The sequence below is a fragment of the Aspergillus undulatus genome, assembly GCF_047715775.1.
Source record: "Aspergillus undulatus strain CBS 261.88 unplaced genomic scaffold BDV17scaffold_86, whole genome shotgun sequence".
NCBI lineage: Eukaryota > Fungi > Ascomycota > Eurotiomycetes > Eurotiales > Aspergillaceae > Aspergillus > Aspergillus undulatus.
In genome coordinates, this window is record NW_027396690.1 from 1 (window position 1) to 23,963 (window position 23,963).

Sequence of the window (23,963 nt, forward strand, 5' to 3'; positions counted from 1 at the left end):
GGGCTCTTCGGTCTGGGGCTCTTCGGTCTGGGGCTCTTCGGTCTGGGGCTCTTCGGTCTGGGGCTCTTCGGTCTGGGGCTCTTCGGTCTGGGGCTTTTCTTTCGGGGGCTCGTTGTGTTCTCGGGGTGACCAAGGCTGAGCACTGGCTTTAACCGGTGACTCACCATCTTTACCAGGCGCATCGGGGATCTCCTCTTCTGGCGCGGTTGCAGGCTCTTGGTCGTCGGCAAGCTTATCTTCCATAATCGCATCTTCTACTGGCTTGGCTTCTTTCGGTGGTTCCGCATTTGGAGTCGGTTCTTTGCGAGTTGGCTTCGGAGAGTCGATATTCATCGGCTCAACGGTCTCGCCGCGCTCGCGCTCCTCACGGGCGGAGTGGAATGAGGCGTTTGTCGTACGGCGGTCAACAGACGAGCGGCGCGCTCCTGTATTGGTTGCGACGGGCTCAAGATCGATCGGTTGGGTGGATAACTGGGAGTCGGGCGCCACTTGGGTGAGGACCAACTCATCGTCATCGACATCATCTTCCATTCCATGGTACCCAGAGTCTGTGTTGTACTGTGAGAAAGAATTAAGGTTTTGCGTAAGGTCCCGGTAGTCAGGCTGAGCAGGTTTCGTCGCTTTGCCCTTCGCTTGAGACGAAGGAAAAGAGGCGGACGGCGCAGTTAGGGCTTTCGTAGGCGAGCGCTGAACGACAGGGCTGGGCGAAAATCTGTTCTCTGCTGGATTCTTCTTAACCGAGGAGAAGATCTCACTCAACGGCTACGCCAGTCAACAGAAGCCACCAAGCAAAGGGAGGGATAACAAACCACACGGTTCTCAGTCGCATCACGCTTCCGCAAAGTCCTCGGAGTCTTTCCTCGTAGTTTGCCTGGTGTTTTGAAGACATCTGTGAAGTTACTGTGGGTTTGTTAGCTTGGTGCTGGCAAGCTGAATTGCCGACCGTCGAACAACGCACAATTGGTTGTTTGAAAGAACCTCCGCCATATGTTCGTTCAACCATTCCATCTCAAACTGCACAGGAAACTCGATTTCTTCCATCTCTTGATCCACCAGCTGCGTGATATTTTCCTTTTCGGTGGATATCCATGCTGCAGAGCCGACCGGCTTCTGCGCCCTCGCGCCGGCCGCGCCCATGGCGATGTAAACAAAGGCAGTCGGGACGGTAGAGGGTCGGAATGAGAAAGAATTCGGAAATTAATCAGTTCAATGTATAGAGACCCATTGAATAGAGCTATAATCAATTATAAATCATGGAAGCTCGGTGACGGGGGTTGTTGGGGTGAGTTGATTGACTCGGAGCTTGAGGTTGTCGGTGCTGCGGGTGACGAGCATCAAAACAGTCAAAACATCCCAACGCGTCTCCTCGCCAGTGCACGTGCCTGTTTACTGCCCAAATTCTCAGGCAACACTCTAAGCCCAGGCCATCGACGTCACCTCCCTCTTACACTTCAAGTCTGTCTCCGAGTTATCTAGGGTTCTGGTAGCAGCAGGTGGCACTTCAAATTGCTGCAGAGGCGAACTGGCTTTGCTCGCCCTCTGTGCTCTACTGTAGTGAATCGATAAAAGGTCAGTTCAACCGGCAAATGTCTCATTACCCACCACATATATGTATCGCTCAGGGATGCCTTAAAATTTCTCATGTCTGAACATTATATATTTTCCACGCACTATCCCAAAGCGCATGACCAGAAATGTGATATCATTGAATTGAAGGTGCACTATTTGAACCAAGGAGATTCGGAGGACGAAGAGCGATAGGTTTGTTGGTGAGAGGGGGGGTTTTGGCGAGGGGGCGTTGAAGCCGATTGCTGGAGGCATCCTGATGGTGGGAGGGGGTGAAAAACAGGCAACGATGGCGTAGACAATATTCCCTGTTTATGTCAGATCTATGAAGGTAGATATATAGTCTACAAGGCGATCCCAATATTATACAGTCCAGCTGTGTCCGGAGGCCGACAGACGCGAGTCTCCCACGAAGGCCGAAACTGCAGACAACCAGAAAGAGAAACAATGCTCGATTCGCTCATATCTTGCTACCATTAACGGGGGAACACTTTGCAACGAGCAGAATGAAAGAAACTACAACTTCGAGTTCCTCTCCGCCGCCAAAACATTCCAGATCGGGTCGTTCGCTCCCTGATCATCCCTTTTCGGCATATACCCCTGCTTCGGGTTCTTGGGGTCATACCCTGGGGGAGTAATAAAGTAAGTTGGAATCTTCCGCCCCCCAAGCGTCGAGACCTCGTAGACCGTTCCGCCCTTGTACTTCCCGCTCTCGATCAACTCCAGCTCTGCGTCTGCAACTGCCCGCGCTGAGATCGCAAGTTTGGGGTGGTATCCAAATTGTTTTCTGAGGGTGGGCTTGGTTTCCCATAATGGAGTGTCCACGATTCTAATCAGATAGTTTAGTAAGAGCGGGATAGCATAGAAAGTAGTCAATGGCCATACCCTGGGCAGATAGTCACCACTTTGACGCCCTCGTGACTGTCCAGTTGGCCGACCGATCGCGTGAATCCGACCAAGGCGTGCTTAGTTGTGCAGTACATCGTCGCTCCAAAGTTCCCCTGGTATCCTGCCATCGAGGCGACGATTAGAACGACTCCCTTTTTGTTTCGCGAAAGTAGAGCCCGTAATGCGATTCGCGTGAGTTTCAGTGGGTGGTTAACGTTGATCTGGACAGAGCCGTATGACTCGGTCTCTGTATCATCCCAGAAGTTCGACCATGTCTATGCGACGTCAATTTTGCCGTAGAGGGCATAGTAAGCTGGGAAGGTATACCGGCTCAAACACCGCAGCACCGGCGACATAGACGTCCGGAACGTCGCCGAATACATCTTTGGAGACGGTGACGATATTTTGTAGCTCCGGCCACTTGGCGACATCCGTCTTGACGTAGATCACAGTCTTTCCATTGACGAGGGACTCGGCTTCCGCAGTGAGCCGCAAGTCGGCAATGAGGACTTTGGCGCCTTTCGCGAGGACCAGTTTGGCGAGCTCGAGACCGATTCCTGGTTGTAGGTTGTTAGCGGCTGCCGGCGCGGCCTGCTACCCGAGGTTCGATTGAAGGATCCTACCAGAAGCTCCGCCAGTGATGGCGACAATCTTCCCGCTCACGTCAAAGTCGCCGACTGGACCTGGAGCCATGGTGATATTGGATAACAAGGTGAGGTATAGATTAAGTTGTCGAGTACACTTTGGTGGTGGTATTAAGGGGCGCCGTTGGATCCGGGTAGGAACCCCGCAAGGCCATCAAGTGGAGCAGCGTGGACCTCGGCATTCCAACGTCCGGCCAACCTTGCTTTAGCCTCCAGGTACCTGGATAACCAGAGCCAGTCGAGTTCGGGGAACCATCAAACTACCGCTTCTTGACCAGGTATGAAGTTATATATGAAGTTTGGAGTATCGGTTTTTCTCGATTGAATGAGCTGATGAAGGCGGTTCGGTCCTTGAAGAGAACGCGTTGCATCGGGCGACGGCCAGGCAGTTGCAGGGCGCTACATCGGCCAGAATAATGCCAAGATCTTTGCTGGACATGCCTGCCACTCTCGGCCGTTATTGCTAGGTATGGGTATCAAGCGGAGGTCTGCCAGGCGTCTGACCCAAGGGGAGGTTCGCGGAAAGCCCATGGTTTGGAAGCGGCCTTGCTGCAATCATACGATAACGAGCACGACCGGTTGTGCTGATTTGTACCGAGAACTCGAGAAATCGTCTAGACGCCCATCTACGTACGACACAGAGCTTAGTGGGCGCAATGCATGTGCACGACTGATTCGGAGGTGTCGGATGCTAGAAAGTGCATAAAACACCTGCACTACCAAGCAATGACGGTGATGATGATGATACCGAAGTCGAGTTAGAGTAAGGATATATGAGTATGGTTTACTGCATTCGAGGCGATAGGAAAGGTCGCCCAGCGTCAAAATTTGGTTCTCATACTCCGTTTCGCATTCGCGTATGTCGGTGATTCAAGTCGAATTGATTCTTGGAGCAATGACCGGTCAATCTCCGGGCTTCGAAAGGCTTGCGCCGGAAGATCAATACTGTTGATGAATCGCCGAAGAGCAGCTGGGAGTGACACCGTTTCTGAGACTTTAGAGAGAGAGTTACAGGAGTTGCCTCTGTTGAAGACGCAAACATGCAAATTATCACCTGACCATGTAATACACGAGACAAGGTGACGGGAAGGCTTAAAGCAGCGACATCTAACTGCGGGTCCGCAGACGAGCTTTACTATGAGTTAAAAAAAAAGTACGCAGACAGACACATTATTATTGCTATTTGGAGTCAGTCGAGTCACGACCAGTAATGCCCTCTCGGTTGATAATGGGTTGATGTAAATTACTACAATTATCATGAGTAGAATAATTAGCAATCCAGCCACGTTCTGAGCTCTTTTTGTCATGGGCTGTGGGATGAGGTCAGTGTGCTATCACATGCCGATGGTCTGGCCCGTTGACGTGGATTCCGGTCACTGCTCCCACGAGAAGGGGAAAAGACATCATCATTGTCCACAGGTTGAAGATCTGGGACAGGCGATCAGGACAACATACTCCGCCCGTCTAACAAGTAGTGGGAGTGCTTATTTGGAAGAGCAGTTCTCATTGCTGGTGGTGGAACCTCCCAGCAGGACTCGGAGCCCAAGCGGGAGCACAGCACACGACCTTCACTCGCTTGTCAATTGCATCACCTCCGGCTCCTCCTTTCCCTATCTTTTCTTCTTCTTCCCTGTCTCGCCCTCTTCCCCCTCACCCCTTCCGTCTGACTCCTTGCAATCCTATCGCTTCCACCTCCTCTCCGACCGCTATCTTCGAACTAATCCCTGAACCCCGTCTCCTGTCCGTTCTTGACCCTGATCAGCCTGAAAAGCTTTGTTTGGGAGCTTCCGCACAGACAACAACATGGCCGACGGTGAAATCAGGTACCCCGACACTCGGACCGGTAAGGTGAGTAATATCGTCTGTCCGTTAATGCGATCGAATTGAAGCTGATGTTCGATTTTCTGCCAGGAATACTATGATCCGCCCCCATTCCGAACGCTCTCGCGAAAGTGACACAAACTGACGGTTTTCGTGCTTGTAGACATCCGGGATCCCATTACAAACGGTGCGCGAATAATTGATCGCTCTAAGTCTCGCTGCGATACTGATCTGCTCCAGGCCCGATCGCTGACAGCATCAAATACGAGGCTTCCAACACCAGACAAGAATTTCGCGACTTGAAGAGCGCTAAAGTGGTGCCATCCACCATTACGGCCACCGGCCAGCCCTTGACTTGTGCGTGATGATATGGGATGCCGACCGGGCAGCTCCGCTAATTGCAATCAGACTACCACTCCCTGCTCTACAGCCTTCTCAGCGTGAGTAATCGAATTCAGTTGCTACGTACGACAAATTACTGACTGAGTTTTGATCTTAGTGGGAACAACCTCGTGCCACCGCCGCTTCCTACGCCAGCGTTGTCGCTTTCATTTTCGCCGCTCGTTACCTTCCTCTTCTTCGCTGGTTCTTCAAGTTCCTCTACGTCGTTCTCTTCTGTAAGATCGGGTCTTGGAATGACCATGAAACACTGTTGACGGGAAATCAGTTACCGGCGTAGCCGAAATTGGCGGCAGACTTCTCCTGTCCCAGGGCGTCACCACCTCGTTCCGCCCCCGCAAATACTACACCCTTCCCAAGGAGACCATCGAGGCTGTGGTGGAGGACTTTGAACAGCTCGTCGACTTTGTCCTCATCGAGTTCCAGCGTATCCTCTTTGCCGAGAATATCATTCACACCATCGCTGTAAGCTAGTTGCGTTCGCCAGCTTCACGCGGAAGGAGGGACTAATTTGGTGTATAGGGTTTCTCCGCCGCATTTTCCGCCTACTGGTTAATCAAGATTCTTCCCTTCTGGGGATTGTCTCTTCTGGCCGTTACCATCGCCTACATGGGACCTCTCGTCTACATCAACAACCGCGAATTTATCGACGCGCAGATTGAACATGCTCAGCAACTCGTCAACTCCCAGGCTCTCCAGCTGAAGGACCTGGCTGAAGAACGCACGTACCATGCTACTGGTGTTGTGAAGCAGTACGTCGGAGACTACAGCAACAAGGCCCAGGAATACATTGGCAACCGACGCTCCCCTTCCCCCGAGGTCGCCAAGGTTTCCCCACCCCCCGCCCAGGCTGCAGTTATCAAGCGAGAGCCCGAGCCCGAGGCCGTTGTCAAGACCTCTGATTTCCCCGAGGCCCCGAAGGATGAGCCGGTGGTGCAATCTATTGAGACCCAGCCCGCCACAACCAAGCCCGAGCAGGAGCCTCTTCTCGCCATTTAAACGAGTCCATACTCTTCCACGGTCCTGGATTTGGCCCAGGTCGACGATCAGACCGCTGTTATTAAGAACCGCATGGACTCTCGGCGTTACTCTACGAAACTCGAGACCTAGTCTTGTGCACCGAGGAAGCACTGATAAACCTGCTTCCACGAGGTGAAAGTACCTCAGATGACTTGGCTTGTACGATGATGAGACGGTACGAAATTCTCAGTCTTCTAGTTTCTTCGGTTCTTTCTTCGAACCCATTTTGTTTGTGTGCGTTTTTCTTTTGTCTTCTATTTTCTTGCCTTTTTTGCCTCTTTCGCATCTTCTCTTCTTCCTTGCACTTTGTTACTCATTACTTTTTGTCATTTCCTTTTCTACTCTAGAATTCGATCCATTTGATATGGTTCCTTCCAGCTGTTAAACAAGCTAGTGTGCGCAAGGCTTCCAAATTGTAGCAGGACATGGATGGTAAACGGCTGACAAAAGTCCCTGATCCCTGATCAAGGTCTCGAGGACCGCCCTGTCCAACGTAGAGGCCGTTTCCTTACTACGAGTACATAACTGCTGTTTCACTGCTTCCTTACACAGCCGTCGGCGATGACCCACATCTATCTTGTGCGATGCCACTGGGCTCTAGCAACAAGAAAAGCGAATGATCGAGCACAGGACCCAAGCGCTAGATCACCGGCCGATTCTGCTTACCCCAGATCGAGCATTGTCGGACAGGTGTTCCCGGGATGTTTTATGATGCCGTTGGAAACAGGGGGCTCCCGGAGGGAAGTGACCGGGGAGCCTGGAAGCCCCAACGCTCCTGCATCAAATTAAGGACTGCCTTCCTAAACTGCAAGCTGCATGGAGAGTTTGTCTTGTTTGCATCTTTACCTATCTCTCACCGTCATTCAGTGCAGTTTCAGGCAAGCACTGTCCTGCAGGACGAACGCAGGAGACGTCATCTCCTTCTGGTGGAGTTGTATCCCATTGCTGCACCCCATACTGATCAGCCTCGCGCCCTACTCCCTGTTGCCACGGACGTTTTGGGAAACTAAATGCCCCATCGGGCCACCTACCATGCCTTGATGTCTCGCTCACACGAAGGCCGTCCAGCCACCAACGTGATGAGCTTGTCTAGACTTTCTACCATGCCTAAACTGATTTGTCACTTGTTTTGTGGCAGGCCATTGTCTCATCACCCCTTTAATGGCCTCTCTCTTTCAGGCACGCTTCCGTATCTGGTTTGACTCTGGGAGGGACCAGGCGTCATCCCTGCACAAAGCCTTCAGCTAATTCTGCAAGCCATTGTGAAAGCTCAGGCAAGCCGCATGGCCAACCGTTGGAGCGCCACTAAGAACGCCAGCACTCTGGAGAAGATACAAAGCTGGTGTGCATCAACCTATGGTAGTGAACTACAACTGTATCCCAAGCTCCACGTCATGTTGGAAAGACTGCAAAGAAGCCTGCGTGGAAGGTTCCCTTTGACACGCCCACCACTTGGGTCGTCCTTTGGGCTCCACTATGTCTACACCACCATTTGTGCCATAATTGGTCTGGCTCAGTCCATTCAACGGTCCATCGGTTCTGCGCAACATGGCTAAGGCGGGTGTGACGCTGAAGCGAGCGAGGCTTGGCCCCTCCCTTCATACCCTCATGTCGCCTGACGATAGAAGGGAAGCTCATGATATTCTGCACCTAACTTGGGGTGTCGTCGATGTAACGAACTGTCAACAGGTGACAGAACGCGCGAGCCCTCAGCTTGTCTCTCAACGTTCATCCAGGGGGCAGAAAGCCGTCGACCGGTCTGGTAGTGCCTGAAACCCTGCTAGAAACATGGCGTTGTCTGCGCAACTTTTCCCTTTCAGATTGAGTTTTGGTATTTGCTAGCCAGATCGACACCGGGGCCTGTCTGACACAGTCCTCCTGGCATTTTCCTGGTGCCAAAGCTGACCGAGGTGGGCCCGTTGGTTGGTAGCAACCGCAACTTCCCGTCATACAAGAGGAAAGGCGTCATGCAGCTCTCCGCACCTCAGGCCTCTGCCATGCCTCTCTCGCTCACCAACGCCATGAAGGCCCGTTTGTCCATTGGCCGTTAGTCTGTGAGAGTTGAATCTTCCGGTTGCTTCAGCGGCTCCTCCCAGCTGATTGTCGAGTTCGTTAACAGCACAGGACCATCGATGCTGCTCCCGTTCACAAGCATTCTCTGTATTCCATGACTCGGGAACGGAATGAACCATAAATTTCCATGGCAGATGGCGGGTGATATGCTGCGATACACTCCATTCGATTCTATTATTAGGTTTTCACCTAATCTCTGCCAGACAGCTCACGGTCTCCAGACCGCCGTCTCCTATCTGTTTGCAGGGAAATGAGAATCTGGTTCAGAAGGCCGTAAGCCTGGTTTCAATTTACGGTCAGCTCTGTAGGACCTCCACATGGTCGCAGGAGTCCCTGAAACGTGATCTACCATGTCTTCTCAGCCTGCATCTGCGTCAGCCTAGGCTTGGGTAGCTGCAGATGGGGAATGAAACAACTGAAGCCTCGACTAGTTGCATGCCATGAGCGGTATTTTTGGTTCCCAAGCTAGTGGGAAAGGCCTGGTAACCTTGAAGGATAGGTTCGTCTCATACTGCCGGCCGAACGAGGCCTTAATGGGGAACGTTGCAAAATGAGAGTACCGTACCCCCTTGGGAAGTACCTACTATACTCAAACTGGGGTTGAAGTATGGCAGATCCGCGACTCGCCAGTACCATTTTGGTCCCTTCTTGACGTGTGCCTCGTGATGCTTCGCCTCCCTGGGGTTTGGAACCGGTGAAGTTATTCTCATGCCGGGCGAACCAGACGCCCTTCTTCACCCAAGGCATTCGCCAAATCTGGATGTTTTGAACAGGAATTTGATTCACAACTTGGTTCACCGCTGCTCTTTTCCCTCAAACCTCGAAGAGAAGAAATCCACGCGCACTGCCCAAATCGGCCAGACACAGGAGGGGGAACTATGCGTATTCTGGACTGAGCCTTGATCAGATACCGTCACTTGCCCAATCGTGGGCAGCCTTGCACTGCCAACCTGTCGACATAAGGGAGGTTGCTTCTGGCATTTGATGTCTCTCTCCTTCCCCCCCTCAATCCATCACCGTCCCTCACCAGTGCCGGTTCCATGGTCGCCTACCCGTCGGCATCAAACACACCCGCGCATTGCTACCACTCCTCAACAGCCTTTCTTGTCGTCCTCTCTGTAATCCACTTTCTTTGAGACCTCACCAGACTCATCTTACCTTCTAAAATCCTTTATTCCCTCTGTCTTAGAATCAGACAGGGCGGTCAAACCGAACAGAGTTCTGGATCCGCAAGGCAGATAAATCAGTCTGCTCCTGTCTCTGATTCCCAATCATTGCCGCCATTCTAGTGGTCTATCATTTTTGCAGCCAGGCAGGCAGGCGATCTGACCTCACCGACACCTCTTAGCCATCTGAACGCTTTCATCCATTCATCTGAGACCGCGGAGCCAGTCTAACTCCCTTATAAGATAAGATGGCGTCCATAGAGTCTCTCCTCAATCCTCTTCCCACTCTACCCAGGTCGGATTCTTATCCCCTTCCCACTCCCTCTCCCACGATTTCCACAAGTGCCTCTGTCATGTTGCGCTCGCCTCGTCAAAAGAAACCCAAAATGGCCAAGGACGCCCCGGTCTTCCAGCGCGGTAAGCCGAGAGGGGAAGTCCGTTACCCTCCCTGCGAAGAACGAGATGAAGAACTTGCCTCTCTGCATCGTGACTTTTGCATCCATCCATTTGGGGACATCGCAGACTATCCACGGCATATCCCGTATAATAGCGACAAGAAAAGCTTCCAGGAACGGACCGGGCGGGAGAGCTTTGAAGGTGAGCAGCGAGCAGCGTTCGCATCGCGGTTAAATGCTAACATGATTGCAGTCTTTCAATATACCTTTCAGCTCCCTGGAGAAGACAGGAAGTGGACAGTGATGTGGGATTATAACATTGGGCTCGTCCGAACGACACACTTGTTCAAATGCAACGACTACTCCAAGGTGAGACCCGACCTTCGCTTTCGAGATAAGACAAGATCAAACCTAATCTTGGCCAGACGACTCCAGCAAAAATGCTAAATCAGAACCCCGGCCTCCGCGACATTTGTCACAGCATCACGGGCGGTGCCCTCGCAGCCCAAGGTGAGATTTCCGCGCCCAGCCCGTTTACCCTACCCTAGCCCTCACCATCGAACTATCTGCCCTAACATACCCAGGCTACTGGATGCCCTACGAAGCCGCCAAAGCCGTTGCCTCAACATTCTGCTGGAAGATCCGCTTCGCACTCACCCCCATCTTCGGCATTGATTTCCCCAGCACCTGCATACCGCCGAGCGACCGCACTCGGTTCGGCCGCATGATCATCGACCCCTCCGTCGTCCGAACGGCAACCCATAAAACAAACCTCTACCGTTCCCTTGAGCCCCAGAACTCGGCAACCAATTCTCTTCGAGCAGAACAGCTCAACCGCCCTAGCTCCGCACCTGGCATGGACAGAGAGAGGGATATGGACAGGCTTGGTCGACACATCCTTCCCAAACACCATCACCATGATCGCAGCAACGCCTCTACATCCACAGGCACATCGCTGGCGGGGTATGGTTCCTCTCCCGAGATGGATTACTTCAGCAGTGGGATAGAACCTTACTACGTCTCGCCCGTCAGTCCCGTCCGAAGGGACTTCACACCCGTGAATACGCCCCGCAGTACGGATGTTTACTCTCCTTCTCGCCCCTCTTCATCATCTGCAGACCAGTTCCCGCCTGCGCGTGACGTCCTCGCGTTCGCATACACAGGTGTCAGAGCGCGAGCGGGAGAAAGAGCGAAGGCACGAGCCCTAGCAAGACCAAGAGGGCGCGCTATCCCCAGCTCCGTCCCGCCTGAATACACCTCCTCACCCACCACCATAAGAATAACCAGCTACCCGTCGACAGCCAGACCCACAACCCCAGCCACAGAGGGTAGCGACATCGACGCCGAGGCAGAAACAGACGTTGACTTCTTCGATGTCCACGCGGACTATGAACTCGAGCAGAACTCGTCCGATGAATCGTCTACCTCCTCTACTGCCTCCTCTGGCTCGGGAAGTAGCAGTGAGATGGGCATGGGCATGAAGATAGGCATAAGCGCGAGTCTTGCCCGCCTCTCCTCCCTCTGCCCACGGGATTCCGCCTCCGCTTCGGCCGATGACGACTCGTCGTCTCGCGATACAGATGGCGACGCAGAGATGCTTCACTTCCGCGACCGCGACAGCGCATCAAAGCGCATCACTGCCTTCGGCGCGAGTGCGTCTCGGAAACGCGATCGGAGGGCATACCCTTATCCATACCCATACCGCCTGGCCGACCACGGGCGTGATCATGAGCGCGGACTTGATCGTGATCATACACTCCGCATAGGAAATGGGAACAGCGAACCTGGTCCTCTCGGGGCCTACGTACAGGGCCCCTTTGATTCACAGGAGGCTCGACTGGCGGCCGCAGAGACTCTAGTTGGTATGCGGAATCAGCCGGCAGAGGGTAGACTGCGGAGCTCTAGCGATGTCGATGGCGGTCGTGATCGTGCCTGTCATGGTCCTGGTTATGGTCGTGTCTATGGCCATGATATGCTTGTTGCCGAGGTTGGCGTTGCCGGTACCCAGCATGGGTATGGGCGTGGTAATCATTCGGCGCTAAAGAACGAGGCCAGGTCCAGTTCCAAGGGATATCGTCCTGTTCTCGCCGGCAGCCATACTCAGGCCCAGGCTCAGACCCAGGCTCAGGCTCAGATTCAGTTTCAAAACCATCTCCTCCCCACCTCCAAACCATTCGCCTCATCGGGTGAGACAAGGACACGGCGCGCGTCCGCTTGATGGTTATGCTTCTTTTTATATCAGCCATCCATCTCATTCATCTTCATCCCGTGTCGTGTCATCTTTACGTGAAGGGAACGAACGACCTTGTCGATGCGGCTCACCAAAGTTTTGTATTTCATTGCATTTGCTTTTCTGTTACGTACTGTATTCTTTGAATTCACATTCGTGTTGTACATGTGATGTGTCCATTTCTCTTTTACATTACAACCTCACGAGGGAATGATTGGGATAGGAACCGGACGGAGGATATGATTGATAGACCGGCGGCGGAGTTTATGTTTATTCTGAATTTGGATTTCTTTATCGCTTCTGAGGCCAGCTAGCTACCTAGTTCTACATTGCGTCTGGGTTGCTGTGTCGCGCTGTCCGTTTGTCTATTTTCGTGGCGGCACTGACGGCGGCGGCGGTTGTTTGTCTGCCTGCTTGTTTTGGTTACCTACTTGCTTAGATTAGGAATCTCACTCTATATGGAGAACTTGAAACTGCATTGTGCGCATTGTTCTTATGGCTATTATCGTCCTCTTTTAGAGGTAGTCAGAAATACCCGTAATTGTGAATGGTACTTTAGAGGTGCACACACATGTTGCTCAACGGACCTGTGTAAATCTGCGCTGCGGTTCTCTTGGGGCGACAGGCAGTCGGCAGTACGTAGAGAGCGAGATAAGGTCGTGGTTGTGTTACCTCCCATTAGGCAGGGCGCTCAATCTACATAAGCTACTTCGCGAAAAGAACGTGGAAGCATAATGAGAGCAGGATGAAAATGAAGTCAAGATAAAAGCATAAATTGAATAACCCCTAAAACCTAACGTAAATCGAACCGCAGAATGAGAAAATCAGAAACAATCAACTGAGACGATCAACGTCAGAAGAAAATAGCTGAGACTAAGACTAAGTAAGACTGAGACTGAACCGCGCCTAATCAGACAAATCAAAGGAGTCATCTTGGCCATCACCGCTGTCATCGCTGTCGTCGTCCTCAATCACGTAACTCTTCTTGGTGGTTGTGCGCCTTGACGGGCGGGACGCTGTGCTGCGGGCGGGAGCCTCGTCCCTTACACCGGCGGGGGAATCGAGAATGTCGTTGGCCATGGCGTCGATGTCATCCTCGGAGTCATCCATGATCGACTTCTTCTTGGGAGCCGCCTTTGCTTGCTTGGAAGCGTATGCCTTGGCGGCTGGCGAGAGCGTTGTCTGCTTGGGGGCAGCACTGGTGGTAGCAGCGGCGTCCTTCTTCGGACGACCACGGCCTTTACCTGTGGTTGACTTGGGCGCTGGGGCGGCCTTGGCCTTGGTCGATGCTGCCTTGCCCTTCGCGGGTTTCACGGGCTCCTCATCGTCCTCCAAATCGACGCTATCCGAAGTCTTCTCCTTGGGCTTAACCTGGAGAGAGCGGCGGGGGGAGTTTTGAGGGATGAGCTTACTGTAATCAGTCTCATCAGGATCGAAGTCATTGGAAAACTTGGAGGCTTTTGCGCTTGTGGTCAGGCCGGTGCTGCTGCCAGGTCGTGACGTTTCCGAGAAAAGTTGTCGGGAATCCGATGCAGACCTGCCGGTCGCACCTCCGATACCCTTGACCATTTTGCCCACGTCACCAAGCAAGTCATCGCCGTTGTCACTGTCGGAGTCATCTAGTGTGTACTTGGGAGCGGGCTTGCTGCGACCACCCCGACTAGCAGGAGCTGTCTTGGCGGCTTCAGTCTTGGTGATTTCCATGAAATCATCGTCGTCGAGCGCCTCACTATCGTCGTCTTTAGGCTTTGGCTTGGCTGAGGCAGCAGGTCGCCCTCTCTTATTTGCCGGTTTTGGCTTGATATCTTCATCTTCATCTTCATCCTTTGGCTTCGATGCAGCCTTGGGGGCAGCCTTAGTGGCACGGCTCTTCGTGGGAATGATTTCCTCGTCGGAAGCATCCATATCGATATCCCCGTCCTCGTCCTTAGGCTTCGGCGAAGGCTTTTTAGCGCCTCTGCTCTTCTTTGGCATGACTTCTTCATCGCCGAAGTCAAAGTCCGAGTCGCTGTCAGAGTCAGCGGCCGCAGGTGAAGGTTTCTTTGGCGCCTTGTTGAGGAAACTCATGATTCCACCCGCTGGCTCCTTTTTCGCTGCTGTCTTCTTCTTGGATTTGGAGACGACGAAGTCATCATCTGAGTCGTCGCCGGCAGCCTTGCGCTTCTTCGTGGCAGCAGCAGCCCGACCACCGCCTGTGGCAAGTTTCGAAGAGGTCCGGCGGCCCTTGCTCGCAAGACCACGGCGGCGTCGGTCAGTCTCTTGAAGCTGATAGCGCCACTCGTTGATGAAATCGTCAAGATCGCGGTTCCAAATATCTTCCTTGGACAGTTTGATCAGTTCGTCGATCTCAACTTCCTTGTCCCCGATTTGGCGACGCAGCCGCTCAACTCGCTCCTGGGTCAGAGACCAAATTGCCATTCCCAAAAGGTAGTCGTAGGCGTGAGCAAGGTTCTGCGTATCATCGTCTTCATCTTCGTCTTCGGAGGCTTCAACGACCTTCTCGGTTTCACCTGCCTTGGCCGCATCTGACACCTTGGGAAATGCCTTGAAGCCTTTGTCCTTCAATTCCGCAACGAGAGCGGTCTTCTTCTTCTTGGAAACGATAAGTTCTCCGTCGATGATCATTTGGACGAATCTCGCTTGGTTGGTCAATTTCTCCAATTCGGTTTGCAGTTGACCAAGTTGGTATTGCTGGAATATGTTAGCATTGATCTCATACGCCAGAATTCCGGGAAGGTTAACTCACTTTACGACGCTCATAGGTCTTGAGTCGGAGAGCAAAGAACTCTTTGAGAATGTCCTCGACGCTGTTGTATTTTGTGATTCGACCCTCAGGATCAAAGGCAACCAAGTTCGACGTCGCAACAGTCTTGCTGAGCTTGAACTTCTCTTCCAAGAACTCCTGGGTCAGAGGGGCCTTGATATTCTTCTCGTCCAACTGCAGCACCATGTTAACGTCAGAATTGGTGTTGTAGTCCCTGTAGTCCTTGATCAACGAGGGCGTCTTGTCGGCTTTGATCATTTCCTCCAGTTTGTTGATGAAATCCTGGGTCCAAGTCCGGACGGGAAGCTCCGTGACTTCCACCTCCTTTTCGGAGATCTGCTTAATGATTCCACTGAACTTGAATCTGTCAGGCCCCAGTTGAGTGACCTCGCCCTTGAATCCCTTGAACCAAGGCTGCATGGGCTTGGGTTCTTCCCCGTTCATCATCCGCTTCAAGTTATCCACGATGTCTTCGGGGTTGTAGTTTGGAATTGTGGAACTCCAACCGGTACCGATACCGTCGGCGCCGTTGATGAGAACCATCGGGACAACAGGGATGTACGTTTCCGGTTCAACGACCTGGCCGTCGTCAAAACAATGCGTGAGGATTGGGTCATCGTGGGGGTGATACACCCGTCGCGCGAAGGGAGAAAGACGAGTGTGAATATAACGTGCACTCGAGGCATCCGAACCTCCCTTCAAACGACTACCAAAGTTACCACTGGGCTCAAGAGTGTTGATGTTGTTGGATCCGACGAAGTCTTGCGCCAGGCCGATGATCGTCTGATGCATGGACGCATCACCGTGGTGGTACGCAGCAATACTGAGGACCTGACCAGTGAGATCAAGCACCTTCGTATCCTTCTTGATGTTTCGCTTCAGTACTGTGTACATGACCTTTCGTTGACCAGGCTTCATTCCATCAACGACCGACGGGATTGATCTGATATTATCGGCCATACTGAATTGAATAAGCTCTTTGTTGATAAAGTCAGTGTACGAGATCTTGTCCACGGAGTGATCCATGAACGTCCCCGGCTTGAATTGTCGCAACCATTCTTTACGTTCCTCAATCTTCTTCTTAGAGAACGCAAGTTCGATCAACTGAACCTCTTCATCTTGCAAGGTGTGGAACTCCTTGAGGTGGCGATCCAGGTCACGGAAGTAGTCCATAGCCTCCTCGGTACTGCTGGTACCCAAACCCTTGTAGTACTTGTGTTCCCATCCGCGCTCATGGCCGTGCTTCTCTCTCCACGCCTCGTACTCCTGCAACGTGAAGAAGGAGACTGATTTCGTCGGGTTCTTGATGTCACCCTTCCAGACCTTCACAATTGGTGTGATGAACTCAATCAAAAACTCGGGGATCTTGAGCAAACTGGGGAACTGAGCTTGGAGGAAGTTGATGATCAATCCCTTGATGTGACTGCCATCATGATCCTGATCAGTCATGATCATCAAATGACCGTAGCGGAGACCACGAGTATCGGAGTATTCCTTCTTGTGCTGCAATCCCATGAAGTTTTTGATACTTTGAATTTCCTCGTTTTTCGAGATTTGATCAAATGAGGCATCGCGAACGTTAAGCATCTTACCGCGCAAGGGGTATACACCGAAAAGATCGGCACCGACCACACCACGACCAGCCATAGCAAGACCCTTAGCAGACTCTCCCTCTGTCAAGATCAAAGTGCAGCGGTAGCCGTCTTTGGTGCCTGCCTTGTTCGCATCTGTCAATTTCGGGTTGTTCATGCGGGATCGGCGACCACCATCAGATTTCTTCAACATCAAGTCGGCCTTGTGATCAGCGAACTTCTTGAGGGAGTCAAGAACACCCGAGTTGGCCACTTTCTTGAGGAACGCATCATCAAGCGTTGGCTTGCTTCCGAACTGGGTGGACTTGGTTGTCAATTGCTCCTTTGTTTGAGAGTTGAACGCTGGGTTGACGATCTTGGAGTTGACAAAGAGGAAACAGTAGTTACGGATCTGCGCTGTCTTCAGAATTGAGCCGGTTCCCTTCTTGTTTTTCTTGAGCGACTCTGCCAGTTTGCCGGCGATCTGGTCGGCGATAAAGTTGACGTGGGTACCTCCCGAAGTCGTGGCAATGGAGTTGACGAACGAGACTTGTTTGAACGAGCCATCTGACACAGCGAAACCAATTTCCCAGTAGGGGTGAGGAACGCAGGTAATGATGGGATCGCTCTTAGAGTCGTCATCCCCGCGGTCTCTGCGAATGGCCTTTGTGTACATCTCCATGTACTTCTTGAAGTTCCGAATCGGCACCCGGGTGCCGTTCAGCTTGACGGTCACTCCCGTGGTACCCGCCAAATCATAGACACGTCGCTTGAGAAGAGCCTCGAAATCGTCATCAATCCCCTCCATACCGAACTTTTCGAAGTCGGCCTTGAAGGTGACTTGGGTGTAGTCGGAGCCCTTTGCAGTGGTAATCTTTGGCTTGCCCAGGGTCTGCATGTTGTTTGTCCATGTTTGTCGATAACGTTTCATCTGTTTTGAATCCTGGGTTTCGACTGTGAATTCGGTGGAAAAGACGTTGCAAAGCTTGGCACCGAAACCGTTACGACCACCAGTGATTTTCGCCTTGTCATCATCGTAGTTGGAGGATGTCAAGAGGTTACCAAAGATCATCTCAGGAATATAGATGCCCTTCTCGTCGTGGATTTCCACAGGGATACCTTTACCATTGTTCCAGACACTAATTACACCGGTCTCTCTGCTGTAGGTCACCCGAATCTCGTCCATATTCTTGTCGTTCTGCTTGTTATCGGCCGCGTTCACGACAATTTCGTCGAAGATCTTGTAAAGACCAGGAACGTAGGAGACTTCACGAAACTCCATGCCCTCCATCTCCGAGTTATACACCCACATTTCTTGCGAGGTGCGCTCGACCGACCCGATATATGTGTCTGGGCGTTTGACAATGTGCTCGAGGTGGGAAAGCTAAACACACAGAGACGTCAGTACATGCCCCCATTCAACGAGTTCGACCGGCTTACCATTTTGTACTTGTCCGACGCTTTTACTTCCTTGGATGAATCACCGCCATCGATTGAGATCGAGTCATTTTCGACATTGGCGAGTGGTTTTGAGCCGCCCTTCTTGGTAGCGGCTACCGTCTGGGTCTTCTTTGGGGGCGTTTGCGAGAGCAGAGAGTCGTCGTCAAAAGGGTCACCGTGATCGGTCATTTCATCTTCGCTATCTGCCTTGGCCTTCTTCTTCCCCTTGGCCGCTGGTTTCGCCGTCAGCTTTGTTTGTGTTTGTTTCTTTGGCGCAGCCTTCTTCGCAGGGGCTTTGGCCTTGGGCTTCTGCGCAGAGTAAAATTGCAATTAGCACGGCTTTTCGGGGGGTTGCGAAGGATGAGAGCATACGGGAGCTTCGTCGGGGACGAAGTCGGAGCTACCATCGTCCCCGAAGACAGACTCCGCCATAGAGTCGTCACTCATGGTGGCGGCTTGGATGCAAAATGGTTTAGATGGTCAAATTGGGGGCAAAGTCGAAATCGGGGGCAACGAGTGACAAGAAAAGAGGAAGCGACGGAGGATGAAGACAAAGAGGTCGCCTCCCACACGAGGCGAGAAGAAGGATAAAGAGCGAAAGAACAGCGCCTCCTCCACAAACACCTCTGAGATTGTTGCGTTGATGCTTTGTTGTCGACGCGCCGCTGGGTTGAAACTTGGCGCCCGGCAGCCTCTCTGCTAATCAATCGCCTGTCCGGATCATCAGTTGCGCCGTTCCGACGCCGTATCAGGAAAACTCACAACACGCCATCCCAAACGGGAAAGGTCGATCAAAACAGAGGGCGGGGCTCCTTCGTCGTGCTCTATTCTTAGCAATGGTATACTTCGCTTGTTGATTGTGACTAGAAGTGAGGTGTAACTGAAGCAGAGATCTCTGTTTCCCCTCCCAGAAAGAGACGTGGAGGGGGTATGGCGGCTAGTTGGATCGGGCTCGAGAACCATGAGTATCTCGCGGGGCAACAAAGAACCTCAACAAAGCGTTGCTTGGAATAGATACAACTGTACAACACCAGCGGCTGGCTCTCAGTCTTTGTTCAGTCTCTGTAATCTGCTCAGTATTTGGGTCAGCTGAGTCTCGCTATTTAATACTAATAGGATGCAAGAGTGGACGTCTGATGCTCTGTGTATAGAACACACGCAAAACGCGCCTTCTCTGGTCTCTCAGTCCATGTCTAAAATATACATCTCGGCCCTTTATGAGTATCGACCTTGACGTGCATTCTCACGTAGGAATGCAATGAAGCTATCTGTCCATGCTCATCCTATCTAAGTATTCCAACATGCAGCACTCAATTCCTCCTACTAAGTTGACAAGTGCCGTGAATGCAGCCTTGACGCTCATCGCGTTGCCTTCGACCTTCGACAGGACCGAGAACTAGATGAACGCAGGGGCATTTTTGTTGTTTCAGCTCTGTTGTATGACGGCGTATCGCCGGTATTGTATTTAAACCCACATCTGAACTGATCCAATCATGCCGGGACGGAGAATTGCGAGTCCAATCAAACCCCGCGCTTGTTCACTCTCCATTAAGGCTAAACCGAACGGTCTCGCGACGTTTAGATTACGGATGACATCGCAGGCGGGACTGGAAGACGCATGGAATGCAGTTCGGCGAATAAGATGCAATAATTGACCCCTGGTCAGATGGGCATCTCATTATTCTGTGACCCTGATTTTGTTGTGCATCCGCACTGGGATCTGGACCGGTTCCTGAGTCCGACTCTGAGGTTCCTGAGGGCCTCGGGCGTCTCCCGTTCCAAGTTTCAGAATCCATGGTTCGGCGGAGATCTTGCCCAGGTGCTCTCATGCATCTGCTCTTATGGCTATTCTCTGATGACATTGATGGAAAGGAGCCCTGAAAACAAGATTAACACAGTTATCACGCGCTAGCCTTGTAATGCTTGATTTAAAGGTGATAGTGAGAGATCGACAGGGCGAGGCCGAGACCTAGAGGCCTTGGTGGTGGAGCCTCTGATCAGGAGAAGGCCGAGAGAGAGGGCCCCTGAACCAAGAGCGGAGCACTAACACCACCACCATCTCCATCACCGCATTTCACTCCTCTCGCTGATTTCTCCCTATCCCTTCGCCTTCTTCGACACTTCGACTCATCCTCGCGTAGTCGAGCAATGCCGCTGTCTGCCGCCATCCTTCCACCCGGCAGTTCTCCCGCTCTCTTATCGCGTCTCGCAGTTCTAGCCCCTCGACCGCGTTTCACCGTTCAACTCGATCCGAAGCTCATACGAAATCTTCTCGAAGCTCGCTTGGGAATTGTACCCTTGGTCATCCATTCGAAAACAATTCCCAGGCGAATTTAAGCTACAATGGAGAACTCTACAGAAACCGCTTCCCGTCCCAGCTCCGAGACGGTCGTACGTCCTACGAGCCATGCCGACTCTATGGTGACCGTGCCTCTATCGTCGAACTCGGAAGACACACAACCCGACTGGCGCACTCTCGATATTCCTCAAACCCCCGTGGACTCGAAATCGAATACCGACGAGACCGAGCCCGTCACTCCCACCTCCGCGAAGCCAGACCTCGGTTCAGAACTCTCTCGAGCTCGAATTAGCGTGGAGGAAGACTGCACGGACATGATGGGAGGCGATGCGGTGGACTGGGAAGAACTGGAGAAGACGGAGGAGCAGGAGCCTCGCATGGAGGGATCTGATGAGGTATGCTTGAAAATGTCAGGGATGAAGGAATGGAATTGACATTTCTAGACCACCGCCCTTCTGTTGGCCCGCCTCGAGCAAGAGAACAACGCCCTGGCTACCAACCCAAAGTCTGGCCTCTCCAGGGTAGCTTCTCAGAACACACAACAGCGTCCATCTCGATCACAATCCCTACATCACATTAAGCGATTGATCGATGAAGATCCCCGATCCTCTCTCCGCTACTCACAACTGGGCCCACCTCCGCCCATGACCGAGCTCGAATTCTGGGCGGCTCTTGTCGCAGATTACCCACAAACCGTACAGCGGCTGCCGACTTTGACGTCGAATAAGATCCGAGGCGGGGTTCCTCCCCCTTTGCGTGGCGTTGTCTGGCCGAGCCTGTCGGGAGCAAGGGACCCGTCGCTATTGACCGAGTACCAGAAACTTTGCGGCGAGACCAGCCCGTACGAGGGATTGATCGGAAAGGACATTGGCCGCAGCTTTCCCAACGTTGAAATGTTTCGCGATCCAAATGGCGAAGGACAGCAGATGCTTGCCCGTGTTCTAAAGTGCTTCAGTCTCTATGACACGAAGATTGGCTACTGCCAAGGATTGGGCTTCGTCGTTGGTCCATTGCTGATGCACATGTCGGACGCAGAAGCTTTCTGTGTGCTCGTGAGGCTTATGGACCACTATGGTCTTCGAACCTGCTATCTCCCTGATCTGTCCGGCTTGCACCTCCGCGTTTATCAATTTCAGAACCTCCTCTCTCGCCTCCGGCCTGCGCTTTTCGAGCACCTAGAAACACTTGGCGTCGAGCCGGTATACGTCTCGCAATGGTTCTTGTCGTTCTTCGCCGCTTCGTGTCCTTTACCGATGCTCCTCCGAATCTACGATGTCATTTTCCTGGAAGGCGCTTGCGAAACGTTGATGCGTGTTGCACTGTCGCTGATGCAGCGCAATGAGAAGAAGATTCTGAGCTGTTCGGAGTTCGAGGACGTTATGCAGATGCTCCTGTCCAGAAGTCTCTGGGATACGTAAGTTATTCTCGAACAGCGACATTTATGGATACTAACTGGCGCAGTTACGCTTTCGACGCCGACGACTTTGTCAACGATTTCGTCTCACTAACCACCCTTGTCACGAAAGAAAGCCTTCAAGCGCTGGAGGCCAGCTACAACCAGTCACAAGGAGTCCCAGCGGGTATTTCCTTCCCTTCTATGCAGGCTGCGGCTTCGCGGTTCCTTGGCCGATTCTGGGCAGGCTCAGGCCCCCACTCATCCGTCAAATCCATCAACCTCAACCCCAAAGACGCGAGCACCCCGAACAACCTCCGCCGGTCAACCTCCAAGCAGAGCATGGCGTCAACCCTGAACTCGGTCGAGTCCTCATCCGACGCCAGCACCGCTCCAACCGAACTATCAGTCGAAGCACAAAAGGCACGGAAGTCCGCCGCGTCACAGAACAAGGACCGCGACCTGCACAGCCAGATCGAAGACCTCCTCATGGCCCTCAGCGACCTCCAACGCCAACAAGCCGACCTCTCACGCGAACTGCAACAAGAGCGCGAAGAGCGCGAGGAAGATCAAACCCTCGCCCGCTCAATGCTGGAATATATCAAAGAAAACAACCCCGACGCACCCGCCGACCTCATCACCAAAGCAGAAGAAAAATTCGCAACCTCAGACACCGACTCTTGTGAGCGCACATCCATCGAACAAACGAAACACCAACTCCGCGAAGACCTGGACCGCTGGAAGAACATGTACTCCGTCGAGTCCAGCCGCTGTCTCGACCTCACCCGCCGCATTGACGAACACGAACAGGAATCCGCCTCGCTACGCGAACAGCTCCGCGAAGCACGAGGCCGCATCCAAGACGGGTACCGCGATCGTCAGCGCCTCGAACGCACAGTCCGCGATCTCCGCGCTATCAAGACACCCTCCGTAAAAACTCCCAGCCCCATCACAACACCGGATTGCTACGGCTCACCGACAAGCGACAACGAAAGCGCCACTGGCGGCCTCCGCGAGCTCAAACTCGGTCGGTCAGCATCTACAAAGAGCAATGCCCCAACGACAACATTCAACAAGCGCTCCAGCAGTCTAGGTTTGCAGTCTGTCCTGGCAACAGAGAACAACCGACCACCCGGTGAAGAAGCGCTGCTCCTCGAGCTGGTGAATGCGAAGACCGCAGAAGCTGTAGCTAAACAGGAGCTCGAAGAAGTCAAGGCGAAGCTGGACTCGTTAAGGAAGATGGTTGGCGGGTCAGCGAAAATGGGCCTTGCGCGGACTTCGACGACTGAGAATCGGAATTCCTTGCTTGGGGGAACTCTTCCGGCCGTTGCGAAGACGCCCACCGAGCCTCCGGCGGCGACGACGTCGTCGGGTGGGTTCTTTAGTGGGTGGGGGAGGTAGTTCTGTTGTTTGACTATAGATCTTGGACATGATTCACATATGATTTGGTTCGGTTTGATCCATTGTACATATAGAGCTACATACAAGTCATCTACATACAAGTCATTGTCTCAATAGACACGAACAACCAGGTTCCAAGCAGAAACAGCAGTATCAGTACTTGCAACATTGAAGCCTTCCTCTCAATAAGTACAGACACATGCTCCATTGCAACATCGAAATCAACCTATCTTGAATAGAAATAGTCTAGTTCTAGTCCATTTCCCCGCATAACCGTACAATAAACAGTATGAGATCATGTGAGTGAGCCGAGGCATTCGGTTGGAGGATTGGAACAACTTCACCTTCACCTCAAAAATTCACTTCCCACCTACCATCCAACAAATACAATTCCCCAGCACCAACTGCGATCACAATGCCAACAGCCCTCCAAACAACCAGCTTTGCCTGGGTCCTAATCTCACTCGGCCACACTCTCGGCGCAAAAGACTGGCAGTCCTCGCCAGCCTTCCGCGCCCTCCCGGACAACGCCCACGCCTGCGCCCGGATCGGGTGGTATCAGGGAAGTGCATTTTTTCTTGTTAACGGTAAGATATAAATTCAAATGAATCCAATTTCTCTTGAACGCTGTCAGCGCTAATATTGATATGTACGGCGGCCAGCCCTCCTCAACTACAACTGGTCCCAGTCCCCCGAGCAACTCAAGAACCCGATTAACAAGTTCATTGCGGTGCTTATGACGGCTGTTATGTGGGGGAGCTCCGGGTGGTATTTTAAGAAGGGTGTTAACCAGAATGGGGTGGTCGTTGCGATCATGGGGGCGCTGCAGGCTTGGGCTGCGCTGAGAGACTAAATTAAGTAAGGGGGTAGGTATGTAGTGGAATGGAGCGGAT

At 52.6% G+C, this 23,963-nt stretch overlaps 8 protein-coding genes across 8 annotated transcripts; 5 read left to right on the plus strand and 3 right to left on the minus strand.

The window, feature by feature from the left end:
• Positions 1-12: 12 nt before the first annotated feature.
• On the minus strand, positions 13-1,760 carry BDV17DRAFT_276566 (uncharacterized protein). Its single transcript, XM_073759351.1, has 2 exons — positions 959-1,760; positions 13-900 (listed from the first exon to the last, which is right to left on the minus strand). The coding sequence occupies exons 1-2, from the start codon at positions 1,135-1,137 to the stop codon at positions 756-758; spliced, it is 324 nt and encodes a 107-aa protein (XP_073610409.1). The 5' UTR covers positions 1,138-1,760; the 3' UTR covers positions 13-755.
• Positions 1,761-1,810: 50 nt separating this feature from the next.
• Positions 1,811-3,730, minus strand: BDV17DRAFT_276570 (uncharacterized protein). The gene is made up of 5 exons (XM_073759352.1): positions 3,615-3,730; positions 3,078-3,567; positions 2,782-3,011; positions 2,452-2,729; positions 1,811-2,395 (listed from the first exon to the last, which is right to left on the minus strand). The coding sequence occupies exons 2-5, from the start codon at positions 3,145-3,147 to the stop codon at positions 2,083-2,085; spliced, it is 891 nt and encodes a 296-aa protein (XP_073610410.1). The 5' UTR covers positions 3,148-3,567; positions 3,615-3,730; the 3' UTR covers positions 1,811-2,082.
• Positions 3,731-4,302: 572 nt separating this feature from the next.
• BDV17DRAFT_234581 (uncharacterized protein) lies at positions 4,303-6,363 on the plus strand. Its single transcript, XM_073755847.1, has 7 exons — positions 4,303-4,941; positions 5,083-5,106; positions 5,160-5,276; positions 5,328-5,359; positions 5,419-5,536; positions 5,587-5,783; positions 5,841-6,363. Exons 1-7 carry the CDS (start codon positions 4,902-4,904, stop codon positions 6,315-6,317), a joined length of 1,005 nt encoding a protein of 334 aa, XP_073610411.1. The 5' UTR covers positions 4,303-4,901; the 3' UTR covers positions 6,318-6,363.
• A 1,060-nt stretch (positions 6,364-7,423) lies between these two features.
• Positions 7,424-8,126, plus strand: BDV17DRAFT_276579 (uncharacterized protein). Its single transcript, XM_073759353.1, has one exon. The coding sequence runs from the start codon at positions 7,622-7,624 to the stop codon at positions 7,892-7,894; it is 273 nt and encodes a 90-aa protein (XP_073610412.1). The 5' UTR covers positions 7,424-7,621; the 3' UTR covers positions 7,895-8,126.
• Positions 8,127-9,963: 1,837 nt separating this feature from the next.
• Positions 9,964-12,190, plus strand: BDV17DRAFT_296208 (putative APSES transcription factor Xbp1; the record flags this gene model as incomplete). Its single annotated transcript, XM_073763240.1, has 4 exons — positions 9,964-10,174; positions 10,226-10,341; positions 10,398-10,482; positions 10,557-12,190. 4 exons carry the CDS (start codon positions 9,964-9,966, stop codon positions 12,188-12,190), a joined length of 2,046 nt encoding a protein of 681 aa, XP_073610413.1.
• Positions 12,191-13,022: 832 nt separating this feature from the next.
• Positions 13,023-18,643, minus strand: BDV17DRAFT_234692 (DNA topoisomerase 2). The gene is made up of 4 exons (XM_073755848.1): positions 18,350-18,643; positions 17,978-18,286; positions 14,949-17,921; positions 13,023-14,893 (listed from the first exon to the last, which is right to left on the minus strand). The coding sequence occupies exons 1-4, from the start codon at positions 18,422-18,424 to the stop codon at positions 13,109-13,111; spliced, it is 5,142 nt and encodes a 1,713-aa protein (XP_073610414.1). The 5' UTR covers positions 18,425-18,643; the 3' UTR covers positions 13,023-13,108.
• A 1,357-nt stretch (positions 18,644-20,000) lies between these two features.
• BDV17DRAFT_276589 (putative GTPase activating protein (Evi5)) lies at positions 20,001-23,274 on the plus strand. Its single transcript, XM_073759354.1, has 3 exons — positions 20,001-20,671; positions 20,720-21,690; positions 21,738-23,274. Exons 1-3 carry the CDS (start codon positions 20,321-20,323, stop codon positions 23,068-23,070), a joined length of 2,655 nt encoding a protein of 884 aa, XP_073610415.1. The 5' UTR covers positions 20,001-20,320; the 3' UTR covers positions 23,071-23,274.
• Positions 23,275-23,485: 211 nt separating this feature from the next.
• Positions 23,486-23,923, plus strand: BDV17DRAFT_296211 (uncharacterized protein; the record flags this gene model as incomplete). Its single annotated transcript, XM_073763241.1, has 2 exons — positions 23,486-23,657; positions 23,733-23,923. The coding sequence occupies 2 exons, from the start codon at positions 23,486-23,488 to the stop codon at positions 23,921-23,923; spliced, it is 363 nt and encodes a 120-aa protein (XP_073610416.1).
• Positions 23,924-23,963: the final 40 nt, after the last annotated feature.